We start from the raw sequence: 10,000 nt of genomic DNA, 5'->3' as shown, positions 1-10,000 counted from the left end.
GCAGCAGAAAGAACAACAACAACAACAACAGCAGCAGCAGCAAGAGCGACGACAACAACAACAACAACAACAACAACGGCAGCAGCAAGAGCAAAGACAACAGCAACAGCAGCAGCAGCAAGAGCAAGGACAACAACAACAACAACAACAACAAGAGCAAGGACAACAACAACGACAACAACAACAGCAGCAGCAACAAGAGCAAGGACAACAACAACAACAACAAGAGCAAGGACAACAACAACGACAACGACAACAACAGCAGCAGCAAGAGCAACGACAACAACAACGACAACAACAACAACAACAACAACAACAACAGCAGCAACAAGAGCAAGGACAACAACAACGACAACAACAACAGCAAGAGCAAGGACAACAACGACAACAACAACAACAACAACACCAACAGCAGCAGCAAGAGCAAGGACAACAACAACAACAACAACAACAACACCAACAGCAGCAGCAAGAGCAACGACAACAACGACAACGACAACAACAAGAGCAGCAGCAGCAGCAACAGCAACAGCAACAGCAACGACAACGACAAGAGCAAGAAGAACTAGGAGAAGAAGTTATATCTTTCAAACTGTTCTTTATTAAAGTTAGCTAGCCATGTGTTAAATAGTCCAGTTGGTTGTTTATTGTGGGTCCCCACATGAACCTTTTTTCAAGTAATAATCTACAGAAGTAGTGCATACAATATTTGATTATTGATTTTTTTTTTTTTTTTTCCTAATCCCGCTTCCCCCGTCCTGCCTTTCACACATACCCTTTCAGTATTATGTTTTTGGGTTGTTTCTTTTCTTTCTCCAATCACTGACACTCACCCTCTCCATTTTAGAATTTGCACTGTATCTTTTCCACATTCTCTCTCTCTCTCTCTCTCTCTCTCTCTCTCTCTCTCTCTCTCTCTCTCTCTCTCTCTCTTCCTTTCTTAGTCCCCTCCCCCCCCCTTCCCTCCAACCTCAACCGCCCCCTTTTTCATTCGAATATACAGAATTGTCGATTTTTAATTAATAATAACAATCATCATTATGACAGAAATGATAATAATCCAAATAATAATAATAATAATAATAATAATAATAATAATAATAATAATAATAATATCACTTATTTTCAGTCTAATATCATCATCTTATATGAACAGAATAAATAAATAAATAAACAAATAAATAAACGAAAGAAGAGATCAAGAAGAACAAGAACAAAAGAAGAACAACAACAGCAAGAGAAGAAGAAGAAGAATGATTCACTGATTGAATCTTTAATGGGTAAATACTTAGGCACAGAAAAGGCCTCTTTATGATTCTGCCCATTCAATGATACACACAGAAAATAGAAATAAAGAAATAAAACGAAAACAAAAGATAAGATAAGATAATAACGACGCATGACAACAGTAACTGAACGTAAAAAAAAAAGAAGGAGAAAAAGAAAAAGAAGATGATGAATGTAAAGAAGAAGAAGAAGATGATGATGAATGTAAAAAAAATAAAAAAAAAAAAAAAAGAAGAAGAACGTAAAGAAGAAGACGAAGAAAAAGAAAATGACGGATGTAAAGAAGAAGAAGAAGAAGAAGAAGAAGAACAACAACAACAACAACAACAACAACAACAACAACAACAATGTGAAGAAGAACAAGAAGAACAAAAGCAGGAACAAGAGCAAGAGCAATAAGAACAAAAAAAACACGAACAAGAATAACAAGAACAACAAAAAGGTAAAGAAGAAGAAGAAGAAGAAGAAGAAGAAGAAGAAGATTGATTGATTGATTGAATCTTTGATGGGTAAAGAATTAGGCACAGTAAAGGCCTTTTTTCAATTCTGCCCATTTAACGACATAAAAAATAAAGAACGAACGACACAAAACATAAAAATAAAGAAATAAACTGAAATAAAATAAAATAATAAGAACGACGAATAAGAATAGGAACTTGAATAGTCTATTAAAGGTAACAAAGCGATGAAAAACTGGAACAATTGGTACATTACATGTACATAGGTACTTACACACACACACACACACACACACACACACACACACACACACTTATAAAACAAGCAACAAAGACATACGTACACATTCACGCCCACACACTCAAACACACACAAACACACACACGCACTTACTGTTCACACATACACATACATTCAATATTTCATTCACCATGGCATGGCAGCTAGTGGACTGAGTACAAGCAAGCATTTGCAAAAGACCGCGAGTAGGTTAATCAAATGTATCGAATAGAAATATTCTTATCTTAGTTTTAAAGAGAGATATGGCTGGAATTTGACGACATGTCTTTGGAAGCATGTTCCATTCGATGCTTCCATTAAATGAGAGACTCATCTTAAATAAATCAATTTTAGGCTTTGGGACAATAGCTCTATCTGAATTACGTTGAAGAAGAAGAAGAAGAAGAAGAAGAAGAAGAAGAAGAAGCAGAAGAAGAAGAAGACTCACTCCACTTGTGGCCCTTCAGCACCGGACACCCAGCATGAAGAGTTAGTCGCTCCATCCTTATGGCGGGGCTGTAGTTGTACCAGAACAGAGCCATTCCCTGCAGTATACCATCAACCCTTCTGAATGTTGCCCGGAAGTCAAGTGCATGGGTTTCAAGGCAAGACGTTTATTTCGCTGTGCCCCTTATTAACAAGGAGCACTGACATTTTACATACATTCATCTTGCAAGAAGCTTATTTCATTGTGCCCCCTTAACACGAAGCATTGAAAATTTAAATACATTCATCTTGCAAGAAACTTATTTCATTGTGCCCCCTTAACACGAAGCATTGAAATTTTACATACATTCACGTGTTTGTTTGTTTTTTTTGTTTGTGTGTGTGTGTGTGTGTGTGTGTGTGTGTGTGTGTGTGTGTATGTGTGTTTGTGCGTGCTTGTGTGTGTGTGTGTGTGTGTGTGTGTGTTGTTGTTGTTGTTGTTGTTGGTTTTGGGGGGGTTGTTGTTGTTGTTGTTGTTGCTGTGTGTGTGTGTGTGTGTGTGTGTGTGTGTGTGTGTGTGTGTGTGTGTGTGTGTGTGTGTGTGTGTGTGTGTGTGTGTGTGTGTGTGTGTGTGTGTGTGTGTGTGCTTTCTTCCAGAAAACAGTAAGTAAAATTTAGTAGAGTTTGGGCTGGTTCTATAAAATCTGGACAAACATTTTTATCCGATGCTTTCCTACAAAAGGGCACACACAAAAAATAGTGAAAGTCATCACCAATGTCGTCTGTGGAGCATTTATCACAGTTTCTTTCATCCCTGGGTAAACTGTCAAAACGCTGTCTTTTGATAGGCAAAGGATTATTAATTGTTCAGTAATATGGCAGTTAAGCGTACAGTGTTTGACGGTGATTTGATGAAGCCTTATCAGCACGAAAGTACGTCATCATACGTGACTGTGGACATTGATGATATTGACTTTCTGCATTCATTATCAGTTGTTCTTCCTGTCAGATTAACGGCTTCTCTTTTACGAAGCACATTTTCTTTAACCATCACCGCCACCATCACCACCACCACCACCATCACCACCACCGTCACCACCATCACCACCACCATCACCACCACCACCATCATCACCACCACCACAACCACCACCACCACAACCACCACCATCATCATCACCACCACCGCCACCACAACTACCCTGATTCACCTTACTGGGGGCCACAGACACACTGACTCACCTTACTGGGGGCCACAGACACCCTGACTCACCTTACTGTGGGCCACAGACACCCTGACTCACCTTACTGTGGGCCACAGACACACTGACTCACCTTACTGTGGGCCACAGACACACTGACTAACTTTACGGGGGGCCACAGACACACTGACTCACCTTACTGTGGGCCACAGACACACTGACTCACCTTACTGTGGGCCACAGACACCCTGACTCACCTTGCTGGGGGCCACAGACACACTGACTCACCTTACTGTGGGCCACAGACACACTGACTCACCTTACTGGGGGCCACAGACACACTGACTCACCTTGAGGGGGGCCACAGACACACTGACTCACCTTACTGGGGGCCACAGACACACTGACTCACCTTGAGGGGGGCCACAGACACACTGACTCACCTTACTGTGGGCCACAGACACACTGACTCACCTTACGGGGGGCCACAGACACACTGACTCACCTTACTGGGGGCCACAGACACACTGACTCACCTTGAGGGGGGGGCCACAGACACACTGACTCACCTTACTGTGGGCCACAGACACCCTGACTCACCTTGCTGGGGGCCACAGACACACTGACTCACCTTACTGTGGGCCACAGACACCCTGACTCACCTTGCTGGGGGCCACAGACACCCTGACTGACCTTGCTGGGGTCCACAGACACACTGACTCACCTTACTGGGGGTTACAGACACACTGACTCACCTTACAGACACACTGACTGACCTTGCTGGGGGCCACAGACACACTGACTCACCTTACTGGGGGTTACAGACACACTGACTCACCTTACTGGGGGCCACCGACACCCTGACTCACCTTACTGGGGGCCACAGACACACTGACTCACCTTGAGGGGGGCCACCGACACACTGACTCACCTTACGGGGGGCCACAGACACACTGACTCACCTTACTGGGGGTTACAGACACACTGACTCACCTTACTGGGGGCCACAGACACCCTGACTCACCTTGCTGGGGGCCACAGACACACTGACTCACCTTGAGGGGGGCCACAGACACACTGACTCACCTTGCTGGGGGCCACAGACACACTGACTCACCTTACTGGGGGCCACAGACACCCTGACTCACCTTACTGGGGGCCACAGACACACTGACTCACCTTGAAGGGGGCCACAGACACACTGACACCTTACTGGGGGCCACAGACACACTGACTCACCTTGAGGGGGGCCACAGACACACTGACTCACCTTACTGGGGGCCACAGACACACTGACTCACCTTACTGGGGGCCACAGACACACTGACTCACCTTGAGGGGGGCCACAGACACACTGACTCACCTTACTGGGGGCCACAGACACACTGACTCACCTTGCTGGGGGCCACAGACACACCGGCTCTCAGGAACACTGTGTGACCGCCCCTGTCCACGTCAGTCAACTGAAAGTCACGCACCCCTCTTCACTCCACTGAGGTCACTTCAGTTCACTTCAACAGACAGCTGGAGAGTTCCACGGCCATCTTGGCTCTTGCGCATGCGCATCTAACTTTTACACTCGAAATCGGAAGCAATGCCAAGGCCAATCGACACTGGCAAAAGCAGTAAATATGTGCTGTCCCCCATTTTCCCAGTTGATAGCCTCCATTGCTACAACTCAGTACAATGAAGTGCCATCATATGCACAATAAAAAAAAGAACAAAATATGGAGCAAAAAGTAGAAAAAAAAGGAGCCTTCTGTTTCGCACGTTCTGCCTCTGTTGCTTGAAAACTGGGAGAGCCAATCGTCTTAGAGATCACAAATCATGCCTCTATAAGTCATGCAAGCAAGGAACTCTCAAGCGGTCTTTTCAAGAGAGGGAAGTGGCAGAATGTAGAAGACGCTTATCTGCTAGTACGGTGCCTGTGAGAGTCTGGGTTCAACCCTAGTCTGGCCCCCTTTTTTTTCCTTTTTTTTTAAACATTTTTTTAAAATTCCATTTTGATAGGTTGACATTTTACAACAACAACAGCATCTTAACTCGCTCCATACGAACGGACGACGTTAACAGCGTTTCACCCCAGTTACCATCATCAAAATATTGCAAGTGGAAGGCTCTTATACTGAAGAGGTGAATGTTGACAAAGAATACCACAATTCTGACGACGGAAGCTAAAGTTTGTGTCATTCAGACACCCACTGGACATCCGAGGGGTGTGTGTGGAGCAGAAGAGAGGGCTGGCCGTACTGATTGAGTTAATGGACATTTATAAAGAAGAAAAAACAAACAATAAAAAAAAACCAAAACAAAAATCAAACAAACAACAACAAACACCATAAATACTCTGATAGAAACAGCCAAGCAGCTGGATTATACACTGGTTGGTTATCATCATGGAGTATTATCATTCATTTCTTAAGATCTTACACAAGCTGTCAAGGAATACAAACTGTCAAGTATCTTAGAACACGTTAACAGCAAGTGAACACCTCAATCATTTCTTATGAATATCAATACAAAGAAAATAAATATGGGTAGTTAATTTTCGTTAATCATGAACAGGTTACTAATCATTTGTGATCAATAATTTGTAAGGCAGCCATCTGGCAGAGAAAATGGTATGGTTAAAGTTAATAATATGCATCAATTCTATATCGAGCTTCTTTTTTTTTTTTTTTACCTAACTTTGACTGGAAAATCAAACTGAGACGAATAACCGAGGTCTCGTGCGCAGCATGTGCTTGGCGCACTGAAAAAGAACCCACGGCAGCAAAAGTATTGTCCTCGGGCAAAATTGACAAAATCCATCCTGATAGGTACGTATATATATATATATATATATATATATATATATATATATATATATATATATATATATATATATATATATATATACATCTACATACATGCATGCACTCAAGGCCTGACTAAGCGCGTTGAGTTATACTGGTGGTCAGGCTTCTGCCTTCGCTGTGGTGCAGCGTATATGGATTTGTCAGACAGCTGTTACACCTCCCTCAGAAACCGAAACTGAAAACTGAAACTCACTTCAATCGATTTCAGTTCAGGCTTTCGGATAAGACAGTTTCAGTTTCAGTAGCTCAAGGAGGGGTCACTGCGTTCGGACAAATCCATATACGCTACACCACATTTGCCAAGCAGATACCTGACCAGCGGCGTAACCCAACGCGCTTAGTCAGGCCTTGAAAAAAAAAAAAAAAAAAACAGCAACAAAAAACAAAACATGGATAAGACAATAAAAGAAGGTCCAAAGGGGGGAGGGGAGGGGGGTATGTGGTGGTGTGTGCGTGTGTCTGTGTGTGTGTGAAATTAAAGATACTAAGAAAGAAAAAGAACATAATAGAAAGACCGAGAGAGAGAGAGACAGAGGAACAGAGAAACACACACACACACACACACACACACACACACACAAGACGTAGTGAAAGAGAGAGAGAGACAGACACAGGGACAGAGAGAAAGAGAGAGAGAGAGAGTGAAAGAAAGAAAGAACAAAGAAGCGAAGATGTGGAGCTTACATAGATGACGACTGTAGCCAGCCTGTTCCCTGATTTCTCCAGTGCTTTGTTGTCGATCACCTGAAACACACACACACACACACACACACACACACACACACATACACGCACGCACGCACGCACACACACACACACACACACACACACACACACACACACACACACACACACACACACACACACGACGACAGTACAGTCTAAAGAAAAAGAGAGAGAGAGATATCAACCTTGTCAAGTCGTCCCAAACTATATGATGAGAGTACAACCTTGTCAAGTCGTCCCAAACTATATGATGAGAGTACAACCTTATCAAGTAGTCCCAAACTATATGACGAGAGTACAAACTTGTCAAGTAGTCCCAAACTATATGACGAGAGTACAAACTTGTCAAGTAGTCCCAAACTATATGACGAGAGTACAAACTTGTCAAGTGGTGGTGTGTCCATCGAGATCGATGATGACCATCGTTGTCATCCAGCTGGGGGATGGGGGAAGGGTGGTGGTGGGGTGGGGGGGAGGATGCTCATGAATCTATCTGTGAATGCGCAGATGGCTGAATAGTCCAATCTGCGCACGAAATGTTCGCTGACAGTTGGGGCAGACAAAGACAGGCATATCATTGTCAGGGAGCTTGTTTGCCCGTGACTTTCTGGCCTGCCTCTTCTGAACAGCTGCTGCAGTCCTGTTAGCCTCGCACAACTTGGCGCCTTTGTGCACAGCAGCGCGCCATTTGTCACGGTCCACTGCAGATTCCTCCCAGGAGTCAGGGTTGATATCAAACGCTTTAAGAGAGACTTTCAGAGTATCTCTGAAGCGCTTCTTCTGACCTCCGTGTGATCTCTTCCCTTGTTGCAGCTCGCCATAGAAGAGCCTTTTGGGCAGCCGATGGTCTGGCATGCGCGCCACGTGTCCAGCCCAGCGAAGCTGGGACTGCATCAGGATGGTGAAGATGCTGGGAAGGGTGGCTTTTGCGAGCACCTCTGTGTCTGGGGTCCTGTCTTGCCACTTGATGTTCAGTAGCTTCCTGAGGTATGTTGTGTGGAAGTGGTTCAGCTTCTTGGCATGTCGTTGGTACACTGTCCAAGTTTCGCAGGCGTACAGTAGTGTGGGGAGAACTACTGCTCTGTAGACCTTTAGCTTGGTCTCAAGACTAATGCCTCTTCTGTTCCAGACATTTGCACTGAGTCTGCCAAAAGTTGCGCTTGCTCTTGCAATCCTGATGTTCACTTCATCGTCGATGGTCGCATTTCGTGACAGTGTGCTGCCAAGGTATGTGAACCGCTCCACCACACTGAGTCTCTGACCGTTGACTGTGATGTTGGGCTCAACGTAGGGTTTCCCTGGGGCTGGCTGATGGAGAACTTCAGTTTTCCTCGTGCTGATGGTAAGGCCGAAGTTCCTGCTGGCAGTGGCAAACTTGTCGACGCTGAGTTGCATGTCAGCTTCAGATCCAGCGTTGAGGGCACAATCATAATAATAATAATAATAATGGATATTTATATAGCACACTATCCAGAAATCTGCTCTAGGTGCTTTACAAAAACGCTTTTGATAACATAAAACATTATATCTATGTTACATACACACACCAAAATGTGACCACACACACACACACACACGCACGCACGCACGCGCACACACACACGCACGCACGCACGCACACACACACACTGCATACATACATTTTAACATACATGTGTATCTAACAGCCACCCTAACACATACGCACACATAGGCAGGCACAAACTTACATAAACACACGCACACACAATACACATTCATAGACATGCATGTAGTTGTGGACCTGCCACAATTGAACTTATTGCTGAGGGAAAAGGTGAGTTTTGAGACGAGATTTAAAAGATGCGAGGGAATCAGAATGACGGAGGTTATCAGGGAGCTTGTTCCACGTCTTTGGCGATTGAAAAGAAAACGATCTGTGTCCATAGGTCTTACTTCTGACGTGAGGTATCCTGAGAAGTCGAGTATCAGAGGAAGAACGGAGCTGGCGAGACGGGGTATAGATATGGATGAGTTCAGAAAGATACTTGGGGCCAGATCCGTTGACTGCAGAAAAGGTCAGAGTGGATAGCTTATAGTCTATTCGATCAGAAACAGGCAACCAGTGGAGAGACTGAAGGAGAGGAGAAACATGGTCAAATTTAGAAGCTCTGCAAATGAGTCTGGCAGCGTTATTCTGAATTCGTTGGAGTCTGTCTAACAGGTATTTGGGAAGGCCGGCCAAAAGAGAGTTGCAGTAATCCAATCTTGAGAGAACCAGAGAGCATACAAGTGTCTTGGTTGCATCGGTTGAGAGACAGTGGCGGATAGAGCTGATTCTACGCAGTTCCAAATAGGCAACTTTACAGATATTCGAAATGTGCTGTTGGAAGGAAAGAGACTGGTCCAGGATTACACCAATCATCAGCAAACAAAAAGTCTCTGATGATGTCTGTCATGACCTTCGTTTTTGCTTGAAGCCTTCTGAGGTTAAACAACTTGCCATCTGTTCGGTACTTTAGGCCGATTCCAACATCGCCATCTCTGAAGGCATCAGTAAGCATTGCAGAGAACATGAGGCTGAACAGCGTTGGAGCCAGGACGCAGCCTTGCTTGACACCATTTGTGACAGCAAAAGGAGCAGATGTTTCGCCATTGTCCTGGACTCGAGCCTGCATGCCTTCATGGAATTGGCTGACCAAGGAAATAAATTTCCGAGGGGATCCGTACTTGGCCATGATCTTCCACAGTCTCTCTCTACTCACGGTGTCGAAGGCCTTAGTGAGGTCGACATAGGTGGAGAAC

The 10,000-nt window shown here is 44.4% G+C and overlaps 1 protein-coding gene across 1 annotated transcript in view; it reads right to left on the bottom strand.

The window, feature by feature from the left end:
• Positions 1 to 10,000, bottom strand: part of LOC143287157 (prolyl 4-hydroxylase subunit alpha-2-like) — a 33,910-nt gene that overhangs the window by 4,700 nt on the left and 19,210 nt on the right. Inside the window, exons 10-13 of the mRNA XM_076595101.1 lie at positions 5,048 to 5,116; positions 4,316 to 4,350; positions 3,911 to 3,914; positions 2,474 to 2,570 (exon numbers count right to left, since the gene is read on the bottom strand). Coding sequence (XP_076451216.1) covers positions 2,474 to 2,570; positions 3,911 to 3,914; positions 4,316 to 4,350; positions 5,048 to 5,116 — 205 coding nt within the window. The remainder of the gene's footprint in view (positions 1 to 2,473; positions 2,571 to 3,910; positions 3,915 to 4,315; positions 4,351 to 5,047; positions 5,117 to 10,000) is intronic.

The sequence above is a fragment of the Babylonia areolata genome, chromosome 11 (assembly GCF_041734735.1).
Source record: "Babylonia areolata isolate BAREFJ2019XMU chromosome 11, ASM4173473v1, whole genome shotgun sequence".
NCBI lineage: Eukaryota > Metazoa > Mollusca > Gastropoda > Neogastropoda > Buccinidae > Babylonia > Babylonia areolata.
Note: the sequence above shows the minus strand (reverse complement) of the source record. Positions and strands in the feature narration are given on the sequence as shown.